The sequence below is a fragment of the Lissotriton helveticus genome, chromosome 12 (assembly GCF_964261635.1).
Source record: "Lissotriton helveticus chromosome 12, aLisHel1.1, whole genome shotgun sequence".
Lineage (NCBI taxonomy): Eukaryota > Metazoa > Chordata > Amphibia > Caudata > Salamandridae > Lissotriton > Lissotriton helveticus.
The window spans coordinates 86279569-86305119 of NC_136073.1; the positions used below are offsets into that span (position 1 = coordinate 86279569).

The following is a 25551-nucleotide window of genomic DNA, read 5'->3' on the forward strand; positions in this document are numbered from 1 at the left end:
GTTCAATGGTTCAAGTTCATTTTTTACTTTTTTTATTGAATATGTATGTTGTAAAAGGGTAGGCAGATTTCAACCGATAACCTTTAAATATTGCCCGGCGTTAGTCGCCTCTGATACCACTCGAAATTATCAAACAAAGAGGCGGGTGCTGGAGACTGGAAGGTAGGAAACAGAAGTTTATTCCGACGGAGCAGAACACATCAAATCAGACAGCAATGTATCTTCTCGAGGTGCTCTAACAACATCTCTGAGGCCTGGCCTATTATACACTGGTGTATAGCTTTATTGCATGAAACACATTCTTGTCAACACTTTGATGTACGGAAAGACATCCTCGGAATCCCTGCTTCAAGCCCGTTCCCACACACATTTACAGTAGAAGTCCCCACCCCGATCTCAGTAGGTGATGAATGTCGCGCAGCTGGACATTCCGCCGATTCCCGGAATGTGTGCGGCTGATCGGATCTCATGGGGTGGGGTCTTTGATCAGTCGTAGATCCTTTGAAGAGGGACAGCTTCCTACTGTAGGGGGCAATAAACTGCATCCGCAGGGCCAGGTGATGGCCTGGGATCGGGCCGGACAATCGGGCACAGAGGATGGGGGTTCATCAAAGGATGTGTGATCATGAAAGGGACGGAGGGAGGTGTTAGCCGGATACGGGATGTGGCTCCGAGGCAGGGCTGCGCTGATTGGGTGGTTTATGGCCCAAGCATGTGAAAGCGGGGGCTGTCAGTGCGCGGGGGATGCTTGCGAGGTCAGAGAGGGAGAGAGAGAGAGACGCGCTGGCTATCGGCAGTGGGCAGAGAGGCCATGGCATTCAAAATGGCTGCTACTTACGCGCACATATGAGCCTGAAAAGGGACAAGATGGCGCCGATAATGTTTTACGCCGCAATCTAGATTTTAACAATGCCACAAACATAAAAAAAAGAAAAAACACTGACCACCATCTAAATGTGGCCACAGTAAACTTGCAATACAAATGTTACTTTTAAAAGCCAGTGATGTGGATGTTTTACTAGTGATTTTGTACCATGTATTTTAACATTATTGATTATGAGGGCAAAACAAATCGTTGCCTAACCAAACACTCACATTGGAGGCAGTCTCACTATCAGAATGTTGCTTAAACCCTCCATAAAAGCAATGTTAAAAAGGAGACTGGAAATGAGTCACTATTTAACTTGGTAACTACGGTGCAAGCAAAATAGAAGGTTTTTAAAGATAATATTCAATCAAGCAAGGACTTATAAAGTGTGGCATATCATCCGTGAGGGCCTCAAGATGCTGGAGATCCAGTCCAAGGAGGACCTGGCCTGGCAGGGTCAAGACTGATTTACATATGGCTGGGTCCAAACTGGAATGGCATGGGGAGCAAAAACACGATGGATTTAGGCACAGATCTCTGTACTAGGCTGAATGTATGACATTGTTCTGCATTCTGTCCATCAATTGTTCTTTTTGCTGGAGATCCTAGCTACTTCGTGGTGATCTGTTTGTTCGAGCAGCCAGGTCTTGAGTCCTTTTCCTCCCTACTAAAATTAAAATAAAATTAAAAGGCACACTTTTTTTAGGACCTTTTACACTGAAGAGAAAGGAAATGTTTTTAAGCAGATGTGAACAATGTGCACAAGTGTTATGCAGTCACTCAAAGTGAAGAGAGCCAATCTATAATTTTTACAATGCAAGATCTGATTCAGTAACTTATATTCATGCTAGGTCTGCCTATGAAAACTGTAGATTTACCTATGCAGAGATAAACAGATTTATGTAACGTTTCATTCTTCTGAGGGTATATCTTTCCTTAATATCTAGCATATCCCACTTTTATATATTAAACACTCAACCCATTGGCTACAAGGCTCACTTACATAATATATATGTAGGTTTTTCGAAATGACAAAAATAGTTTTCCTTGCAATATGGCACTGAAGTGAATTTACATTTCAGTCCGCAAGACCACAATTAGTGTCGGCAATGATATACTCTGTAGCTCACATGCAGCATTTAAGTTCCATGGCACTGGTGTATTTTCTGCACCACCCACCATGGGTGTACTGGAAAGTTACATAAGCCAATTATGTGAGACCAATGCACAGTACATATTTTATGGGAAAGGGACGTGCTTTGACAATGTTTATTAGTGTTAGCATTTATAGGCTTCGAAAGTCAGCACAACCATACTGGAAAACGTAGAGGGATCACACCTTTAATGTACAGTTTGTACATTAACGCATCCAAATATATTTCTTTTAAATCCAATACCTGCACAGCTCCCTACCACAATTATATCTATATTTAAATCTTCCTTTACATTTCTGTTTTGAAAATATTCTGGCAATTTGAATGTATGTTTAGACAATAGACACATTCTAGAGGCGCTATAATGAGGTAATTGGCCATAACCTAAAGTGTGTGTCCTGAACCAAAGCTTAGTGAATGCCAATGATCTCTTTGAAGAGACTCCATCAAGAACATTCATTCATGCTGTTAGGTGGGAGCAGCAGTCATTTTGGAAGCTCAAGCTGAGCCTTTACTTTGCAAAATTAATGAGTTTTTGCTTGATATACTTTCTATGCAATGCCAATGGATTGGCAGTGTAATATGACGTAATGGGCACCCTAACCGGAGGAATGCTGAAGAAGCAGAAAAAGCTGTGAGCAGCATTTTAATTGAAAGATAACGTATTATTAAATCTTATACTTCAGAGCGGGGTAAAACAGACTTTTAGCCCTAGCTTATGTCCTCCTTTTATTGGAAGCTTCTCAGCTGCACAGCTTTACAATTCCTTTGCATGTTCTAATCATCATATAATTGTATGCCATAGAGTCACAATCCATCAGATTGCTTTACAGAAGTATGGCACAGATCTATGCATGAACGCCACATCTGCATCAACTTTGATGGTGCTGTAAACTGCATAAAAACTTTAAATATTATTTGATTAAGCTTCTAAAGGAAGGAGGAAATAGAATCCCAGGGCAATCATGCATCAGTGTTGCCAGATCCATGATTTTCATCTCTCATGATCTTTCCACAATCTCAAAAATACACATCTAAACTATTTTTCCTGACAACTCAGGATTACTGGAGAACTAACTCAGAGTTCTTTCTCAAAATAAAAAGTAACCACTAAGAGCAGATTGAGTTGTCACATAATTTATGTTTTTTTTTCTGTTTTCCCTTCCCCATGAGATTTTCTTTGGTGTTCAATAAAGGTCTAAATAAGATGATGTAGCATTTGGGGAAGAATATGCAGGAAACTAAAGAAGAGGAGGAAGACAAAATGGCAAAAATCTCCATGGCCACCATGTACTTGCCCATAGTGCTGAGGTATGCAGGAACAAATGAGAACCATACGCTGAGGAAGGCTAGCATGCTGAAAGTGATAAACTTTGCTTCATTGAAGCTGTCAGGTAAATTCCTAGCCAAGAAGGCCACAATAAAACTGATGGTGGCCAGAAGGCCAAGATATCCCAGCATGCACCAGAAAGCAATGGTAGATCCTTCATTGCATTCATGTGTTAACATTCCAGGCTTGGAGAGCATGTTGTACTGGGGAAAAGGTGGAGACAAAATCAGCCAACAGGAACAGAAAACAACCTGAATAATTACACAAACACTAATGATGAGATATGAAAGCTGGGGCCCGACCCATTTCCGTAAGTCACTGTTGGGTTTGGTGGCACTAAAGGCAATGACTACCATAATGGTTTTGGCCAAGATGCAAGAGACACAAAAAGCAAAAGTGATGCCGAATGCAGCCTGGCGGAAGAGACATTTCTCTGGTGTTGGAGAGCCAATGAAAGCCAATGAGCAGAGGAAGCAAGGGGTGAGGAATAGAAGTAGAAGGTAGCTGAGATTGCAGTTGTTGGCTCTTACAACAGGGGTTTCCCTTTAGTAAATGAAAAGTCCCAATATGCTAGCAGGGATCATGGAAACGAAAATGCTGGTTGCCATCAACATGGCTCCTAAGGGGGCATCATAGGGAAGGAGTTCTATGAGCTTTGGAATGCAGATGTCACGATTCTTGTTGGGCCACTGATCCCAAGGACACTTGAAGCACTCAATGGAATCTGAAATAGCAAATCAGTACATATGAATGATATACACATATGTTTCAAAGCTTAAATAACTCAATAATGTTTATACACTCACCAGTTCTGTTAGAGATCTCCCCTTGTGGGCATGGAACACACAAAAAGCAGCAGCTAGGCTCCCCTTCCTTGGCAACTTTTCTCGATCCAGATGCGCAGCTGAGGCTGCACACAGAGGGAGGGACCTGGAAGGGAAAATGCACAGATATAATACCCAATGGATGGACTGTCTTTGCGCAATACTTATGTTTTACTTAATCATATGCACTGTAATGTCCTCAAAGTAATGGTTATGTACTGTGTTTGCATCATTTTGTACAATGTTTTGATGGGTGTTAAATTGTCATTTGGACTTCGGAAGAGATGGTATAGACTATGGAAAAATTAGTTAGGTCAAAGCTTGTGAACTTTTGCAGTGCTTTTTGTGGGTTATACCTTGAAATCAACTTGTCTTTCACACTACCCTCTTGCGGTCTAAAGCAATAAGAAGCTAATACTCTTCTTAAAATGCCCCTCCTATCCTGAAAAAGGTATGATATTGAGTGTATTTAGAGTGGTAAGTGTGTCCCTTGTTCTTTGTGACAAGCAGCGCAGGACTTGATGTCTGCCACCGCATGTTTCGGTGCAAAGCCATTTAATGGTATAGGTTGTCAAAACACCAGTGTAACAAGTCTACTTGTTTCATTCTTTGCATAAAATCACAGAGGAGGCTAAAAAGTAAGGCATTTGCACAGTATGTACATGTTCAACCAAGGCCATAATTCAATGATTCCAGGTCTGAAGCAGAATTCAATAATTCCAGGTCTGAAAACTTGAAGGGCTATTAATTAATAAGCCTTGTTAATTTAATAGTTGCTACCAGCACCAACATATAGCAGCACAATATTGAATTTAGGAACATAAGCACAGATCACATATATATGAATATTTGGGAGTCCACTAGAGCAAGCCACACCTTTTACCTTCATGTCTTATTATCAAAGATTCTGTGATTAGAGTTCCTCATGGCATGTTCAGTAGAAGCAAATGCCTTGCCCGAATTCCCAAATAGCATGCACACTACAATGTGGTGTGATGCCAGATTGCAACTTTGTGGCTCTTTCTCTGGTACTATTTTGCCTTTGATAATGCATGGCAGACTATCAGCACACCTGTCCCACTACTCCTTTTGTGTCTGAAAAATGTTAGACAGGCATGAGGAGCTGGCCTTGAAAGCCTTCTAATTATTGGACCCTCAGACCTCCTGCTTCTACCTTTAATTTATTGCATAAGATCTTGCAGAGGAACAGGGTGTACATTCCCTTCTCCATGTAGTGAATCCCCTTAATACCCATTAGTACCCAACAGTATTTTGAACATACACTTTCTTGAAGGTGGAAAGTCCTACCTGTAGATCTCCTGCAGTCCACCGGATGGCACTAACATTAAGGATGAGGGTCTCACCAGGAGAGGAACTGGAGTCATATCTGCCCACCTTCACATGCTGGAAGTTGTTCTGCTGACTCTTTTGCCAGTTTACAATATCATACTGAGCTGGTGGATTTCCATTTTCATCAAAGAATGTCCCTTCACCAACTTTCCTTTGCAAACGTACATTCTTAATGTAGTGAAGTAACTGTAGGTGGAAATAATAGGGACACCTATTAGGTAATCTGTATTTACCAGACAGTATTACTCCTATATTTGTCAATCAAAGATGATCTTCCATTTGTACCAGGACAATGAGTCCAGGAAAGTATCAATTAATCCAAAAGGGAACCCCCAAACTTCATCACAAAGATTTTAAGGTAGTGCCGTCAAAAATAGTTTGATGTAGGTAATTAGTGAATTTCACTTTTTTGAACGTCATTAAGTTTATGAATTGATGATTTTCTTCAGAGTTACTGGAGAGGCAGAGCATTTTGGCCCTCGTGTACAAAGATTCCATTTAAAGAATCATAAATTGTGACGAATGACGATTACAAATTTGCAGTTCCTTAAATGGGAGGTAAAGACATGGATTTGCTAGAGGTGCAATCTGATAGTGAAAAAAATCTTAAATTCATTTCTCACTACTGCAAGGCCTATCTCTCCCATGAGATAACATTGGAGTTGCCTTAGTACCTCTTATAAGTATAATTTCCAGATGAGAAGAGATAACCAGATCATGTTTGGTGTCTCCGGAATCCTAATTTAAAATCCTAACTTATTGCAAAGTCGAATTTTAAAAGACAGTCCTGAAAATGCCACTTTTAAGAAGTTGGCCTTTTGTTGCCTTCATTATTTGGTTCCTGCAGCCAGTTTCTGAGTCAAATGACTGGGTGCACTTTTGGAGTATAATCTTCCTCTTTTCTTGGTTGGTCTGTATTGAACTCCACTGTTATATCTGAGATCATTTTGACACCACACCATTTAGTGTTCCCATCGGTGACTTTTCACTCTTTCAAAACTCTCCACTACCGGGATCGCTCTCGACACAGTGTTTGATCGAAGTTTTGGGGTACGGTTTATGAATATGCATACCGATAATGATAAGGGTAATTTCTGTATTGTTTCCAGCCTTGAAGAAGTCAAGGGTCAAACCCTATTGATGACACTTGTTGGCTGAACCTCTTTGCAATCTCTGAATAAAGCCGAAGATCACACTCCAAAAGGACAACACTGTCTCCATCTTTTAATTAACATAAGTGTTTTGAACAGTATTTTACTTGTAAGCATGTGCATAGGAACTGTCATTATTTATAGTCGGACCCTAGAGTCCCAAACCTGAGGGTTTAGGGATTTTTCTCTTTACATCATGTGATTTGGTAATCATCACGTCTGATTTCCTGTGATAATTAACACCCCCATGTTGTCTATATATGCCCGGGTGTAGGTGACAGTTGGGCTTTGTGTATTTCTCTGTATAGCAACACACAATGGAAGCTTAGGTGTGACTGGATGGGCCATCACTGGCAGGACGGGAGGAAGGAGCTGGGCACAGCCCCACTTGCATTTGAATAGACAATGTTCTTTCTCCACACATAGGGCTGTATTCCCCCCTGTAGTTGGTATAGAGCCAGTGGAGGGTAGGCAGGGCATCTGTGCACTTCAAAGACATGCCTCTACAAGCTTCTCGCCACTTTAAAGGCACAACTGTGCGTAAACGAAGGAGCTCAGAAACCAACTCTTCAGTACACTTCTGGACCAGTATTTACTCTGGCAGGAAAAAGGCCATCTGTGCTGATACAAAGACAGCCACTCTGCTGGACTGCTGCTCTAAAGGTTCTGTTGCCCTGCTGTGCTGACCCGCTGCCTGCTTCCCTCTTGCCTGGTAAAGAAAAACTAGATCTGCAACTTCATCTTGAACCCAGGACACCAGAATAACTCAAAGGGCTTGTCTCCTGGCCTCTTGATCAGAGCCTCTGGGACATAAAAGTCTCCCAAACATTTTCTGGACCCAATTGCAGCACGTTCCTGACACCCAAGTGGTGCATCCCAGGACCCTGACACTTGGTGTGGCTTAGTGGGTTCTTAAATCAAGCTTTTGGACTCGTCACAACTGTGAATGAATGTGTCAATCAATCAATCACTGAACTTATAAAGCGCACTACTCACCCGTGAGGGTCTCAAGGCGCTGAGGGGGAGGGGGGTGGCTGCTGCTACTGCTCGAAGAGCCAGGTCTTGAGGAGCTTCATGAAGGTGAGCAGGTCGTGGGTCTGCCGCAGGTGGGTGGGGAGGGTGTTCCAGGTCTTGGCAGCGAGGAAGGAGAAGGATCTGCCTCCAGAGGTGGTACGTTGAATTCGTGGGACACGGCGAGGGTGAGGCTGGCGGAGCGTAGCTGGCGGGCGGGGGTGTAGAAGTTGAGTCTGTTGTTCAGGTAGGCTGGTCCAGAGTTGTGGAGTGCTTTGTATGCGTGGGTGAGGAGCTTGAAAGTGATCCTCTTGTTGATGGGGAGCCAGTGAAGGTCTCTGAGGTGGGGGCTGATGTGGCTGCATCGGGGGAGGTTGAGGATCAGGCGGGCCAAGGCGTTCTGGATGCGTTGTAGTCGCTGTAGGTGTTTGGTTGGGATTCCTGCATAGAGTGCGTTGCCATAGTCCAGCTGGCTGCTGACGAGGGCTTGGGTCACCGTTCTTCTGGTTTCAATCGGGATCCACTTGTAGATCCTGCGGGGCATGCGGAGGGTGTTGTAGCAGGAAGTGCTGACCTGCTTGGACATGGAGAGGGAGGAGTCGAGGATGAATCCTACGTTGCGTACATGGTCCGCGGGCATCGGTGCTGTTCCTAGCGTTGTCGGCCACCAGGAGTCATCCCAGGCAGACGGGGTAGGGCCGAGGATGAGGCCTTCCGTCTTGTCGGAGTTTAGCTTCAGGCGGCTGCTCCTCATCCACTCGGCGACGGCCTTCATACCCTCGTGGAGGTTGGTTTTGGCGGTATGCGTGTCCTTGGTAAGGGAGAGGATGAGCTGGGTGTCGTCGGCATAGGAGATGATGTTCAGGTCATGTTGGCGGGCCACTTGTGCGAGGGGGGCCATGTAGATGTTGAACAGCGTCGGGATGAGGGATGAGCCCTGGGGTTCGCCGCAGATGAGGTTGGTTGCTTTGGATCGGTAGGGTGAGAGGCGGACACTCTGGGTTCTGCCGGAGAAGAAGGAAGTGGTCCAGTCCAGGGCTTTCTCCCAAATTCCGGCTTCTTGGAGGTGTGTTCTTAGTGTGTGGTGGCAGACCGTGTCGAAGGCGGCTGACAGGTCCAGGAGGATGAGGGCTGAGGTTTCGCCATTGTCTTGTTGGCGTCGGATGTCATCTGTGGCGGCAACGAGGGCTCTCTCGGTGCTGTGGTTCCGTCTGAATCCGGATTGCGATGGGTCTAGGATGTTGTTGTCCTCGAGGTGGCGGGTCAGCTGTATGTTGGCGATTTTCTCAATGACCTTCACCGGGAAGGGGAGCAGGGAGATGGGGCGGAAGTTCTTGAGGTCCTTGGGGACTTCTTGAGGAGGGCGTTGATTTCTGTGTGCTTCCAGCTTTCCGGGAATGTCGCTGAGTCGAAGGAGATGTTGATGACCTTTCATAGTTGGGGTGCGATTGTGGCGTCTGCTTTGTTGAACACGTGGTGTGGGCAGGGGTCTGCTGGTGATCTCGAGTGGATGGAGTTCATGATCTTTCTTGTCTCGTCGTCGTTGACGTGGGCCCAGGAGGTCAGCTGGTTGGTGCAGGTGGAGTTCGGGGTTGGGTCTGTCGTGGTCGGGGCTGGTGGTGCGTTGAAACTGTTGTGGATGTCGATGATCTTGCGGTGGCCAGTGAGTCGCACAGTCCTTGCGAGGGCGGGATGTCATTGGTGTTGGCGCTGGGATTGGAGAGTTCCTTCACAATGCGGAAGAGCTCTTTGCAATCGTGTGCGTTGTTGTCCAGGCGGGCTTTGAAGGAGGATCTCTTGGTTGTTCTGATGAGTTGGTGGTGTCTGCGAATGGCGTCCTTGTGGGCAGCATGGTTGTCTGACGTGCGGTCTTGGAGCCATTTTTTCTCTAGCATCCGGAATGTGTGCTTGGTGGTCTGGAGTTCTTCGGTGAACCAGGCGGCTTTCTTGCTGAAGTCGTTGATGGAGGGCTTCTTTAGCGGGGCGAGGGTGTACACGCATTCTTCGATCCACTGTCTGAGGTCTCGGGCTGCGGTGTCTGGGCCGGTGGGGTCGGTTGGAGGGTCCAGGGCGAGGGCGGAGGTCAGTTGGTTCTCGGTGATTTTGCCCCAGCAGCGGTGAGGTAGCTGTTGGGTGTGGTGGTGCGTGGTTACTTACTTGAATGTGAAGTGGATGCAGTGGTGGTCAGTCCAGTGAAGTTTGGTGGTGTGGTTGAAGGCGACGTGGGTGCTTGTGGAGAAGATGGGGTAGAGCGTGTGGCTGGCGGCGTGGGTGGGTTCGGTGATGAGTTCTTGGAGGCCGAGGTTGGCAATCAGGGTGGTTCGTGTCGTTGTTGTTCTCGAGGTGGTAGTTCAGGTCCCCGAGGATGTAGTCCGTGAAGGCGAGTGCGTGGGTGCTGGCGAGGTCAGCGATGGAGTCGTTGAACAGGGCCCGGGGTCCGGGAGGTCTGTAGACGAGTGTTCCTCTGAGAGTGGTGTTGGGGTCGGTGTGGATCCGGAAGTGAAGGTGTTCGGCAGGGTTGAGAGAGTCGTCTGCGAGGGTGTGGACCTGGAGTGTGGACTTGTTGATGATGGCTATTCCTCCTCCAATTCCGTTGGCGCGATCCCTGCGGGTGGTCTTGTAGCCATCTGGGATGGCTATGGCGATGTCCGGTGCCGAGGATTCGTTCCACCAGGTCTCGGTCAGGAATGCTACGTCTGGGGCCGTTGTGTCGAGTAGGTACCAAAGCTCGATGGTGTGTTTGGTTGCGGAGCGGGTGTTAAGGAGCATGCAGAGGAGGTGGTTGGGTCCGGTCCTTGGATGCTTGGTGGTTCTGTCACAGGAGAATCTGCAGGTGTGGCAGGAGAAGGGTCCGTGGGTGCATTTCGGGGCAGCCTGGAAAGCAGCGGCGGTCCCGGCCGGTGTTGAGAGCAAGGAGGGCGTTCGCGTCGTATCGGAGTCTGGTGTTGCAGGAGGCGCGGGGTCCAGGGGTTCTGGCGCTGGGCGCGGTCCAGGCACGGACGGGCTTGCCTTCAGGGTGCCATCTGCCTGCCCGCTGCTCGCTTCCGTGCGGCGTCCTCCATAAAAGGCGAAGTGGGAGGGAGGAGCAGCTGGGAGGTGGGAGCTCGGCGGCCAATGGGCGTTGAGGGATGGGACACAGAAGGCAAAGGGGGCGGAGCCACAGGGGTGCAGCGGTGGGAAGCGGGGAGCGGGGGGGGGGGTACAGAGGGCAAGGGGCGCTTAAGAGCCCAAAACCGAATACAATACAAAAAATTAAAAGTACAGAAAATAAAGAACAAAACAGTCACCAGACCACAGGCACAAGAGCACACCAGCGGCGAACTCTCGGCAGCAGCAACAGCGAGGCAAGAGTCACGGGCGCACAGGAGGAGCCGTGCGGCGTGGAGAGCGACGTGACCTGCGAGCAGGGTCAAGGGTCACACTCACTGCCGCGCGGCAGCCTCCATAAAAGGCCAAGTGGGAGAGAGGAGCAGCTGGGAGGCAGGAACGGGGCGGCCAATGGGCGTTGAGGGACGGGACACAGAAGGCAAAGGAGGCAGGCCACAGGGGTGGAGCGGCAGGAAGCGGGGAGCAGGGGGGTACAGAGGGCAAGGTGTGCTTAAGAGCCCAAAACCGAATACAATACAAAAAATTAAAAGTACAGAAAATAAGGAACAAAACAGTCACCAGACCACAGGCACAAGAGCACACCAGCGTCACGGGCGCACAGGAGGAGCCGTGTGGTGTGGGGAGCGACCTGACCTGCGAGCAGGGTCAAGGGTCACCGAACCAAGGCCACGCTACTAGCCCGTCTCTTTGCACAGCAGCATCGACAGCCCATCAGGGGACCACCAATGTGAAGCTCCAGCACACCTGTCAATAACACTTGGTCTGCTCTTCGCACCACGCCGACTACTGCCAACAATGCTCTCCTTGCTTCACACAACCATCTCCAACATGAACAGGACTATTGTTGCAAAACTTGAGAAGGTAAAACTTTAGCAGGACTTATCTGGGACTATATCTGACCCCCACTCCATCGTGGTCGGCCTGAACTTGTGACTTTGACTTGGTGCTGCGCGACCAGATATCCCCAGTTCATACTTCATGCTTTGGGGCACTATTTTTTACTTTAATATTTGAAAATTCATAACTCCGGTTCTATTCATTGAATTGTAGTTGTTTTTGGTCTTGTTTTGTTACTAAGCTTAACCTCCAGCTGTAATAAAAGCAAAACACATGTCAGTGGTTGCTTTTGTTCATTCCTGGTTGGCTTAAATGATATTTTACCTGTTCAAAGCTGTAACACTGTGCTTGAAGTGGTAAAAGGCTTTTGTCATTTTCCAACTCGGCTCAGATGGCACAGTGCTAATTCTCTGATAAAAAATGTTGCTAGAAAAACAGACATTTGAGGAGAGCAGATTCATAGTGTCGCTGATGTTGTTCTACATAACTCTGAAAGGGTATTGTTTTTATGTATTTAGGTACTGTTTTTATGGCATGGTCCCTTGCTCACTTTGCCACTGGATTCAAGCTAGCCTGGCTGATGAGGGGTGTCACCCTTAAACCGGTCTCAGGATGCTTTTTTCTGGTCCAGGAAAGACCTGGCTTGGCAGTTCGGGCTGGATTGTCCTATGAGGAAGAGGGTCAAGACTAATTTGCATATGGCTGGGTATGAACTGAGGTGGCAAAGTGAGCTAAAGAATGATGATATATTCAACCCAGATCTAATAGTGACTGGGGGTGAGTGGAAAGTTTCAGCGCTCCGTCCATCATCTCGTTGTGTTTGCTTTGTTTGTCCTTAGTTGGCAGGGTATGCCCAGACATGGGTCCCTTTCTCACTTTGCCACTGAATTCAAGCTAGCCTGTCTGATGAGGTGTGTTATGAGGAAACTGGTCCCAAGATGCTTGTTTCCGGTCCAGGGAAGACCTGGCTTAGCAGTTCGGGCTGGACTGTTCCCATGAGGAAACTCTTAATCTTGGAAGATGTTGTCGAAACCCCATGAACAACGCTGGTGGAGCAGAATTCTTCGCCCACCCCTACATAGGCTTTCCTTGGCGCCTCACACAGTGCGTGAATACATTCTAGAGCACTAATAGTAATATATTTACTTATGTAGGTGTTTTGTCAAGCTATATGATTTACCTTTCAATTGCTTCAGAAAATGTGCTAAAGGAACAAAAAAATATAGCTTGCTGAAGAGAGATGGGAGGTTAAATTTCATTCAGATAAGTTATTACCTGTATTGATAGATGTACATTATGTACTCTGATCTGTGAGTTCATATAGGAAGATACATTTAAGTCGAAATAGTGTGGTGTAAAGAAGTTTGTTGAAATGTATGAGGTTGGGTAAATGAAAGCAACCCTTACTTACATGAGGAGTTCTTCAAGGTAAAGGATACACATTTATTTCGATATCTGCTATTTGAATTAGCTACTGCAGTAGGGATTTCTCACATCTGTTTCTGAAGAGCTCATTGGCTCTTCATTGCTTAGTTTTATATTTTCCAAATTGGGTCTCCGTAAGTGTGACGAGTATGCAAAGACATGGGCCCTGTGCTCAGTCTGCCATAAGCCTCAAGACAAGGCATCAAGGACTCATTGGTGCATACTGCATGACACATTTGGCACCTAGCACAAACAAATTTACTTGAAATGACTTTCTAATTAAGGTAGAGAAAAGTGCTTAAGAATTGCAGAATGGATTCCTATTTCTCAAAATATCCTTGGGGAAAACACTTCTACTCATCCTTAAGAATCACTATTTTCTTATCATGGCTCTATAAAATAATTTTTTCTGTCTAAAGATTGAGCTGAGCCAGAATTTTCTTGTCAAAAGACTTTCATTACAGCTTTGACTTGTCCAGGGATTTATGATGTTTTCTAGCCAAAAAACAAGTTCTGCAGTGCTTAAAGATAACCCGTTTCCTCACACCTCACAGTGGAAGAAGCCATGAATTAAAGGAAATTGTATATTTAGTGCCCACATTCAGTGCTTCAAATAATTAGTAGATACAAGAATGAACTAGAGCAAGGCAAAGGGATTTTGACAAGATCACACAATTTGGCCAAGTTGGAAAAATAGAATCAAAGTGGGGTTTGTTGTTTCCACAGTCTATACCCAGTTGCTAAACATCAATGCTTGAAGTAATAACATTAGAAGGCAAATGATGGGAATGGCTGCTTTCATAATACAAGAAACTCTTTCAGGCACTGACTTGCTAACAAACAACCTCACCAAACCCTGATCTGGGATTGGATCTTGGCAATTTCTCGCATGTTTGGTAGATCTGGAGAGTGTGTGCAAGAAGACAGGGATCAATCAAAGCAATCTCTGCTTTTATGGTCCTCACTCTTTTTATTTATCCGATAGTTCTTCCATGGGCACCTATTTGCTATTGGAGGGAGTGACAGGGTAAGAAAGTCCCTAAAATGTGCCTTCCCTGCCACAAGAAGAATGCCACCATCTGCACACAAGCCCATGGGGTTCTCACTTCTGAATATCCATGTTCTTCACAGCAGCTGCAAGTCCACTTTCACCCTGGTCAAAAAAGAGGCCTTAAAAGTAGGATGTGAGTGAAATGCTACCCGCTATCTGGCACCTATTAGTGCAAGCCCGGTCACATTAGACAAGGTCATGCTGTTATATGCTAACCCTCAGATTCTGGCTGGCCGAATTGAGCTGCACCTGGGCATAGGAGGTTGAAGCCGTGGATTTCATTCTGTTATTGGCAGCTGTGGTTTGGTTACCTATTAGTCTTGCTGGTCATGTGGACAGTATCTGTACATTCAAAGCAGTACTTAAACATGCAATAATATATTTTGTTGTAAAACTTTATTTCTGCCATTCAGGCCATAAAAGTGCATAAAAGACAATGCCCAAATATTTACACAGATTATACAATGATTACATTTTTATACTATATCCACGGTTGAAAATACATACTACTAAGTTCAGTTTTCTAAAAAAGTGCAAGACAATCATTTTTTTTGTAAGACATGTTTATTGGCATTTGAGAGTTTTACAAAAACATCACATCTTACATCACCGATGGCGTTGGCTTACAATTTGTCCGTCCAGGGACCACATATTGTGAGGTGAATTTATGGTTGTGAAGGATCTTGAGCCTTTTCACTCAGGCATTGAGTGGCGATGACCCACATGGGCCTTTGTCCATTTACAGTCAACCCTCACACATGCCAGTCACCCCTCCACTCCAAAGGTGTGATGTGTATTGCCACCCCGTACACGAGCTTGTAGGGACCTTGAAATAACTTCTAATCACCCATTTTTCCACCTACACAAGAATTCCAAAAACTAACCCGCTCCACTATAGTCAGGCGTCGCAGCACACCCGGATGGCATTCGGCTATCCGGGTGGGACCCCGATGAAGAAGCATGTCACCAATTAGTTTGGTGAGTGAGGGGTCTTCTAACAAAGGATAAATCTGTCATCATTAGCCTTTTTTGTGCACCTCTATCTCTTTGGCGGAGGCATTGAGGTGCCTCCAGGGGGTACTCCTCCATTTGTTTGTTTTTTGACCTTGAAATAGCCACATTCTAACCATAAACTAACTTGGGATATAAAAACTGGGATGCACTGTGTCATATGCTGTGAGTACGAGTATGCGAATGCCTGAGAGCTGCACCATTGCGGGACATCATGGTGTAGGTGCGCCGGGACAGTTCGGAGGAGAGGGAAGGGACAGCGCTAAGAACTATCTACGTGGGAGTGTGGCGTTGGGTCATTAGCAACCCGAAGGTCTGGTCCATCGAAGAGCAAGACAATCATTTAACTACACTTTAAAAAATGAATGAGGGGTTCCTCCAAATGATCCTCCCCTATAGATGCTTTGAAAGTCCTCTACTGGTGTGCCACATGGCATTTAAAAAACGAGATACCGCAAATACAATTGGAGGATGAGTGTCATATTTTAAAACTCTAAAAGCCTCCGCACAACGGGTGAACCCTACATTTTTACATAATTGGATTAACCAGCGTTTGCGGGGTGACACATATGCCGGGCAGAAAAACAGCACATGCAATTCAGCTTCAGCCGTTAGTTTACAACTGGGACACATGCTCGAGTTCTCGGGAGCCCATGAACTAGTGTACACTGCCAAAGGTAAATTCCCCCATCTAAATTGCACGTACAATTTCCTAGCCATTGGTGGCTGGATTACATCCAGAAATGGTTCCTTCATGTACACCTCTTTTACTTGTAAAAACTCCATTGTCAACCTGTCCTCTCATATATTTAAAATATGACGCTTTGCAGTCGATATCAGGATACACCTCCGCATATATCAGATTGTTCCTGTGCATATAAGGCAGTGCATTGGACATATAGGGCAGTGGCAGGGTTGGACAGGCCATAGCAGGCACCAGGGGTTATCCTGGTGGGCCGGAAGGGTGGGGGGTGGTTTTGCAGGATCCACACCCCAAGCCCCCCACCCACAAACTTCCAACCCCAACCCGCCCACGGCCGGTCCAACTTAATTGCCATGGTTGGTTTGCGTACTCGGTCCGAGCTTGGACAGTGCCCGCCCATGTTGCTATATAAGTAAACAAATGAGACTGTTAGTGGCATATGATGCTGTACCTTGCAATGTGATGCTGTAACTAGGCATATATGGTTGTTCCTGAACTTGTGGGTCTTTACCTGTAAACATGAGTCTGTTCGAAGACTCATGATCAAGATATGTAAAATCAGTTTGTTTATAGGGAAATAAGCATGTTCCTGATCATGAGACTATATTCTTGTGAAGAATATGAGACTGCTCCTGGGCATGATTTGAGGCAGTTTACAGGTGCAAAAGGCTGAGCTCTCACATTTTGTCATTTGTGTCTGTTTCTGCCCTATAGATGTTCAGGCCTGTCTTCTTTGTTCCTGGTTCATTTCGCTACTGCTGTGATTTCACTGTCGTATGGCATGAAAGATGCAGAAAATGTTATGATCATGATATTGCACCAATCAGAGATGTGTTGAGGACAGGTCAACACTGCTCCTGGTACTTGGTAGGCTTTGCGTAGGAATGTATTTTTTAAACAAAATTGGTTTCAATTTCCTGTTTGCTTGTAGCTCACTCCCCCGAACATTTTGGACATATTGATATAGCTGTGTCTATAGTGAGTTTGGCCTTGATAAGGCATGGCTAAGGCATGCTCTACGTATATTCATTTGATACCCAAAATATCCATTTATCTTCTTAAGGAATGTTTTTGTATCCTATTGCTCTGCTTATATGTTTACTTGAGATTTCATGTTTTTGTGAAAACCACTTATTGTAACACCATTTTAGACAAAGAACACATTACTTCACTTCCTGTCATATTTCTGAGGTCAAGAGACATGTGATAGACCTACTGCTACCCTGACAATTATGGTATACATTTCGATCCAAAGTTGTGACAATATAGACTGAAAAAGAAGTCAACTAAATGTAGAGTAATGTGTCTCGCCCATGTAATCTCTAGTTAGGGGCATGCAAAATGTCCTTGCAAAATGCAAAACTGGTAAAATCTGTCCATTTTTAAAATGTAACTTTGGAATCAAATTTGGCCACATAAAGGCCCAAAATCACTTTGCAGGTGAACTGGAAATGTGGGCAGATTTCAAGCATTCCTCCACAGCAAAATGGAGTCCAGGGAGAATCACATAAGCTGGCCGAGCTGCCTACTAACCGGGCTGTTCATGCCATTTTGTGTAGTTCTCACTACATATATTTTTGGTTTGGTGTACCGCACGAATAGCACAAACAAGACGGTTTGCGGTTCATAGATGTTCTTTTCTTCCATGGTAGGCGAATACAAATTTTGCACTGCTCTGCTGCTTTTATTATCCAGAGAGGTGAAAGGGTAGCAGGTGTATCTGGAATACAACAATTGCAAACCTGAAAGTAACATCTTCCATTTAAACCCTGTATGTTTACCTCCTATGCACAGACTGTAAGTATTTTCCCCAGTGAATTGTCTGGCTGAATGTGGATGAGGAGGGAGAAATAAAGCCTTAAAATCTCTCCAGTGCCTGGACACCCTTGTGGGTGATTTGCTGCACTCTATAAACCCCGTTTAATGGATTGATTAAAAAACTGGCGGAGCTACCTGTTGTTCCTTTGTAGTTTGCATCTCCTTAACATATAGTGAATGTGTGGAACGGTTTCCTTTTAACAAAGAAGGGTCAGGTGGAATAGGGGCAGCTCAGCCTCCTATCTATTCACATCAATACACTTCCGAACTGACTGTAGGGAGAGAAATGATAAAGCATAGAGCACCGGAGATGGGGATGCCTAGTGGGTGGCAAACCTCACCATAGGGCCCCTCCTGGCACCTTTCCTAAGGATTTAGATTGAAGCTTCGACCCATTCACTCTTATGGGGAACCTGGGGGAATTTCCTGATGGATATGTCACTATTCCACACGTCTGGTCTCTCTGAGTTTGAGGGCATTTTGTAGAAAGGAATGAAAGTGGGTATAATAAAACAACCAACTGGGTGAGAACAGTTTCATTGTATACTACAGCAGCAGTATTAAAAGAAAAGTCGGGTATAATTCCACCCACTAGTGGAGGTCAACATGTTTCTGCCAAGTCAACACTTTACTGAGGTGTTAGTGGCATTCGTCAGGACCGGGGTTGCCCTTTTTGCTATAAATTGTGCAATTAATTGGTCCAACCTGCATTTGATCTTTGTGCTGTCCACTTCAATCATCTGAAATGCAGGCCAAAAGGAAAATTAAACGTTGTGGTATCCCGGATGGTGGAGTATGTAGGTTAAGACTCTAGCATAGTCTGTGCCTTATCACGGTAGCGTGACATCTCGCATTGGGATGAGGTCAGTGATGCGTGCAGAGTGTCGGTCCATTGTGGTGCTGGGCTTTGGGATTGTGATGCTGGCACTTCAAAGACACACAAAGATAGACTACATGCCCCAGAATGTATTGAGGCACTCATGAGACTTGCAATGGTGACATCATTCTTGGATTCATGAAGTGTTTTAGAATTCTCCTAGCTAGGCACTTGTTGGAAAACGACTCTCTTTGCATGATCACCTCCATTCATTTGGACTGATGCTACAGGTGTTTGGACTCTGTGAACTGCTACTCTGCTAACCATTCCCAGTGCATATGTTGCGACTCAAAAAACATGTTAAAATTGTCTGTACCCTTAAAAAGAATTTGTAACGTACCTGTAAGTTCCTAGTCTATGGTAAAAAAGTGTACCAAGAACCTATTAGTTAAATGTAAGTTAAATGTCACTTATCGGGGGCGGAGCTTGCAGTGAAGCAAGATGGGCGTGTAGAGAAAGAGCTCAGCGAGCCATCGCCGCCACACTAAAATTATCCTGGCAATCGTCACATATAACCGTAAAATAAAGAAGGAGGCTGACTCTCCAGAGACAGAGCTATCGATCGTTGTCCTCTAAACCTGACGGAACGACCCACAACGACCGCTGTCCGAGGCGCGGCCTGACCGAAGGAATGGAGCACAATGGTGGCCACGCTCCTGATGGCCTTTCGCTGATGGCTTTGGCGGCGTCCCAGGGACCGGACTGCACGCTCCCTCCTCCCAAAGTTACTGGACCCCTGTTTGAGCCTATACGCGACCGAGGGTGCATACCTCCGCAGTACACTGATACCCCTCTGCCACGGAGGCGGAGCCTTACCGCCCGGAGGCATGCGCAGCTGGGATGCCTGGTGATCCAGATCAATGTTCACCAGGGCGGTGGCGCTACAGAGAAACGCACCCCACACGATGCGCTTTTCCTGTCTCCTGAGCCACACACAGGAATATACCCCCCTGCTGCCAGAGTAGAGGCTCTCGAGTAGCCTGAGATAGCGGATGGTAGGAGGAAACCCTGGGTACTGCCTGCTGGAGCGGATGTAGGTCAGTACAACGCAATCTTTTAGATCGCGGCACTTTACAATGCGGTTTCTACAACGCAAGTCGTTACAACGACTTGCGTTGGAGGGCACGGATTGAGGATTATTATAATTTTATATTCCAACACCAGCCCACGTAACAGTAGGGAAGGTGTTGGAATATAAAATTACAATATTTCTTAACGAACAGCGCCACCCAGCGCAAGTCGTAGTAACGACTTGCGTTGTAATGGCACCGTGGTAATGGTAATGGCAGCGGGTCAGTAGCGCCCACCCCGAGGCGCTACTGACCCGCTGCGCATTGGGTAGCGTACATGCTGGCTGCGGCCTCCCACGTGAACCGACTCAGCACTGGTGGGGAGGATCGCTGAGTGAACTGCAATGCTGTGACCTCATTGCTTGAGCTATTGGGCCCAAGGGGAAGAGTGCGACATTTCCACACCCGGTGAGCCTGCTTGCTACATCTCTTGGGTGGCTGCGGGTGGTTCCCGCGGGTGGGGACACCCTGTCAGCACGCACTGCCTGCCTGCCTAGTACCGAGGGACACTGCAACACCTTGGGCCCTATACGTACCATGCGCTCCTTGGCAACGAGGCACCTCCCGAACGCTCTGGGGTCAGTACTCACTGACTGAAGAGGGCTTTGAGGTGGAGAACCAAGTTTGAGGATCCCGTGGAACTACCAGGAGTGCACCAACTACATGCCCACAACTGCTGCCTGTTTATGTGAGGGCTGGTGCGAGCGCTGAAAACTGCGAGGGAGGCCCTTTGCGCTGGTCCTCACCTCACACTTGTTGGGGCATACCATCGACTACGCCAATTAACCTTATACGCCCTTTACGTACTGAGCTGACTCACACAGGCTTACCAAGCCCAAAAAGACAACACCATGGGCAGAATAGACATAATCCAGACCAAACTCCCGTTTAACAGTAAAACTACCAGAAACAAAGAAACAGACAGGGTACATTCCGCGGACACCAGAGCAGACACCTCGTTGGAGGAGATCAGTGAGGTGAAGCAAATGTTTGCCACAATACAGAAAAGCCTGACGATGATGGATGGAAAGATCGACTCACTGGTATATCGCATAAACAGGATGCCAGAGTGATATCAACAAGCAAGTGGAACGAGTTGATATGGTGGGGCGAAGGATCACGGAGGTTGAGGAAACCCAGACCGAAACAGACTTGCTACAGAGACAAATGGCAAAAACAATCACAGATCTACAAGATAAAGCAGAAGACTTAGAAGCTCGCTCTCCCCACAGCAATCTACGTATATCAGGACTTCCGGAAACCACCCCAATGGGCAATGTGGAACAATTCACAGAAAAGCTGCTTATCACTTTACTGGGCTGCGAAACATTCTCAGATATGAATGTGATCGAAAGAGCCCACCGTACATTGGGGCCGACACCCATCCCGGGTGCCCAACCAAGACCTGTGGTAGCTAAATTGTTAAATTATCGAGATCGTGACTCGGCTTTAAGGTGCGCCGTAGAGCTGGGAGAACTCCGCTATGAGTGCTCTGCAATATCACTTTATCCAGGCTTTACAGCACTGGTACAAAAAGCAAGACGCTAATTTAATCCACTGAAACGGCAACTCCGGGAGCATAACATCACATATGCATGCTGTATCCGGTCAAATTGAGGGTAAATCTGAAGGGATTTTTACAGACCTGAAGACGCTGCAAAAAGCTATGAAAGACCTGCTCAGGAAGTCGAAACAGGAATCGATGCAGGAGGGAGCGACCACGGCGGTAGCTGAGGTGCAATGGGAGCTCCCTTGAAGACAATGACTAGAACACTGACATTGTAATGCTCCCAATTGTTTGCATACTCCTTGAACAGCGCCCTTCCGAACAAGGGTGGGGCCTGGCGCTCCAGACACTTTCATGCCGACCCTCCAGAGTAACACCCGACGGCCAGCGGATGGACTGCAACAGGGAGCAATCCCCCGGACTATGCGCAAGTAACAGTATCTCAGATGCTCCTGGGGGGACAGTTATACCTTCTTGTTGTTATAATTATTGTAACGTTATTGCGACAGCCCTGGGGGGGGAGTTTCCGGCTACATGGTTGCGGGTAGTGGTGTTATGCTATGCCAAAGTATAAAAAACTGTTAAATGTTTCTAGAAAGTTGATCGCCACACTATTTTGATAAACATGTGTATTACCGCTGATGGTTACTCGCAGTGCTTAGTGCAGTATCTCTCTTGGAAATGGGAGGGGGAGGGGGATCTTGACTGTGCGCAGTTGGGACAGCATGGAATGGGTGGTGGGTGGAAGAGAATGATGTGTGTATATGTACTCTTATTTTCCTTTTGTCTTTTTCTTTTAACTTGACACACTGGTATGAGACACAGACACCAGAGGATTCACAGAGACACCATTACATAGTGATCATGGCATTGAGTGGTTGCCGGGGATGCACTTGTTACATTGCGCTTATCACATTACTATAGGACATGGGGACTAGACTGAGGTTCCTGACTTGGAATGTCAGTGGCCTTAATGACCAACGTAAGACCAGGAAAGTCATGACATACCTCACTAGGCAAAATATTGACATAGCGCTACTGCCAGAAACACATCTCCCTGTGACAAGTCTCCCGCAGATTAGGGGCAAGATTTGCAGCACATTCCATGCTGCGGGCTTCACCACCCATGCCCATTGGGTTTTATCTTGGAATAATCCCAAAGCCTGACTCACGCTGGAAGAACTGCACACAGATACTAATAGTAGATATGTAGTGTCCAGATGTAGGGGGAAAGGTGTGGAATATATAATAATAAATGTGTACGGGCCCAACCACGATTGTCCGCAATTTTATTATGATATCCTGACTTTAGCCTGACAACTGCCAAATATACTGGACAGTGAGTTTAAATGCATTCTCATCCCTGCTCTTGATCGCTCTGGAGGTCCAATGCGGCGCCACACACAGGCAGTGCAGGCAACTTTAGATATCATTACAGAGCTGAACATGATTGATGTCTGGCACTCCCGCTCCCCGTTAGCAGGGGGCTACAGGCACTACTCTGCGCCCCATAACCTCCACACCTGAATTGATTACTGAATCCTGATGGGTTCACTTAGAGGTACTGTTCAGGAGTGTGATATATTCCCCCGTACTTACTCCGATCACTCCCCAGTGCTCCTAGCATTGACCACTCCTGACAATCGACCTCCCCATTCACCTGGCAATTTCTCATTATGCACTATTAAATGATGTTTTTAAAGCAGAAATGTTGGAGGCAATGGAAACCTTCGTTACACAAATTTGGGTTCTGTCCATCACTTCACTAAGGTCTGGGAGGCTTTTAAGGTGTATGTGCAGGGAATTGCAATTTCCAAACACTCGGGGGTGCTTTAATCGATTAGGGGAATGCTGTCTCTACTAGAACAAACCCTGGCTGGACTGGAAAGGGAGTCGCTGGACAAAAAGGATCCCACATTACTAACTACACTTAAGACTACACTAGAAGAATACCATTCCGAGGCTGAAGTGCTTTCAATTCTATTATGCTGATCTCTATCAAGCAAAACCCATACTTCACAATCAGACATATTGGAATACCTGGAGTATATGAAATTGCCCTGGCTGCTAGACACCCACAGGGAATACCTGATGCGCCCACTGGAGGCGTGGGAGGTACAGACGGCCCTGTCCACGATGCGCTCTGGTGGTGCACCAGGACAAGATGGGCTTACGGTAGGGTTCTACAAAGAGTTCCAGGAGCTACTTGTTCCGTATTTACTAACACTCTTTGGGGAAATGGCTGAAGAAGGCACTATGCCCCCCACTATGAGAGAAGAGCTCCTGGTCGTAATTTTGAAACCCGGGAAACGCTCACACAGCTGCTCCTCATATCGCCCACTTTCAGTAGTAAATGTGGACACGGCGATATTTGCCAAAGTACTAGCAAATAGACTGGCACATTTAATGACAACTCTTGTGGGACCGGAACAAGCGAGCTTTATGCTGGAACGCACACTCACATACAACTTGCGTTCAGTTTTTGGGGCGATATAGCACACTGCACCAGACACTAAAGCTGCAGCAATTTTCTTAAATGCTGAAAAAGCATTTGATTCAGTGGAATGGAAATTTATGCTGCTGACCTTAGAGCATATGGGGCTAGGGAGTGTCTTTCTGAGCCTGATTAGAATGATATATACGAACCCCACTGCTCTGGTGCGGGTGGGAGATGTGGTCACTGCCCCCCTGATGATATCCAGAAGCATCAGACAGGACTGCCCTCTATCTCCGCTCCTGTATGCTCAGGTGGCTGAGCCACTGGCATGCGCTCTGCTGGAATACCATAGCAATAAAGGGATAAGATTCCCTGGATATATACTAGTCATCTCCTCTTATGCAGACAATACTCTCATATACGTCTGTGATCCAGTCAACAATGTATCCCCTGTCCTGCGAGAGATAGTGCGATTTGGGGAGCTATCTGGCTTAAAGATTAACTGGAGAAAATCAGTAATATTTCCTCTTACCCCAGTGACACTTCTTGAGGAGCTAGACTTCCCACTGCAGTGGTCTTCAGACCCAGTGCGCTATCTGGGTATTCAAATACACACAGACTCGGAACTCGTGTTCAGAGAAATCAATGGCCGCGCCATTACTAAACTCAAAGAGGATATCGCGCGATGGATTCACCTCCCACTCTCCCTATTGGGTAGAATATCACTAATGAAAATGGTAGTCCTTCCCTGATTCCTTTTCCTGTTCCTTAACATTCCGATGGTCCTGCCTACACAGTTCTTCAAACACCTTAGGTCGCTACAAATCAAGCTGGCCTGGGCCAACAAACAACCTTGGGCAAGCTGGAACCTCCTTGTCCTGCCATACTTTATGGGAGGGTTGCGTGCTCCGGACCTTGATCTTTACTACCAGTCCGCCCAGGCCTTGCATGCCTACTTCTGGTTGCATCAGTAGACATCCCCCCTCGCCTACATATAGAGCGTCTTACGTGAGCTCCAGCTCACTTGGCGACTGCCTTATTTAACGCGCCAAGCAGAAATACTACTATTCTTGACTTGATTAATGCTACAACTCATGCCTAGCATAATCTCCTCAACAGGCAAGCACTCTCTATCTTATACTCCCCTATTACTCCTACAGCCTGGTGTGAGTGGTTACCAACTCTCACAACCCCAGAAATGAAAGCAGCCCTACACACCTTGGGAATCAACACGATTACTGATTTTTTAAGAGAGCGGAACGGGTAGGGACTGGACAGACCTGCTAGAGACAAACTCACCGCCACTTCCCCTTGCCACATTTAATTATTTATGGCTAGAAGCACCCCTCGAAAGCTACTAGGAGATGAGCTGCTGGAACCTCCGGAAGTACTTCGCTTCTCCACACTGATTTGTGCTACATCCCCTAAGCGACTAGTTTCACGTATATACTCTCAGACGCAGGAACTGAGCCGGGACCAGCATGTCAAGGCCAGACTGGAATGGCAGACTGATCTGGTACTGAATATAGACGACAGTATGTGGAAGTATTGCTGTGAGGCAACCAAATGTATCTCACTTAACGGCCGGCATCGGCTTATACAGTTTAAGATACTGAACCGCATCTACCATACGCCTTTGCGACTCCATAAGTATGAACTGCGTGAAACATCCAACTGTGAGCGATGTGGAGCCGGCGAGGCCGATTTTTTACATTTAGCATGGCTTTGCCCACCTTAGCAAACTTCTGGATACAAGTATTTGCAGAACTCTCATCAGTTACTCAGGTAGGTCTTAGCCCTGATCCGCTGCTAGCCCTCCATGGATACTCTAAAAGATTGCAGAAACCTATCACGATTAGTGGACATGGCCTTGTTGGTTGCTTAATGAGTACTGGTACTACACTGGTCTTGAGGCTCTCCTCCCATGCTGTCTCTATTGTCTAGGGTCATGCTGTACTGTAATACACAAACCAAAACATACAGCGAGTTGCTCCCCCCAAGGAACCACCCACAGAACTT

General features: G+C 46.4%; 1 protein-coding gene across 1 annotated transcript in view; it reads right to left on the reverse strand.

Annotated features, from left to right (window-relative positions):
- Positions 1-3132: 3132 nt before the first annotated feature.
- Positions 3133-25551, reverse strand: part of LOC144797889 (extracellular calcium-sensing receptor-like) — a 135954-nt gene continuing 113535 nt past the window's right edge. The window contains 3 exon segments of the mRNA XM_078668692.1: positions 3133-4076; positions 4159-4282; positions 5485-5712. Of these exon segments, the coding sequence (XP_078524818.1) occupies positions 3133-4076; positions 4159-4282; positions 5485-5712 (1296 nt within the window).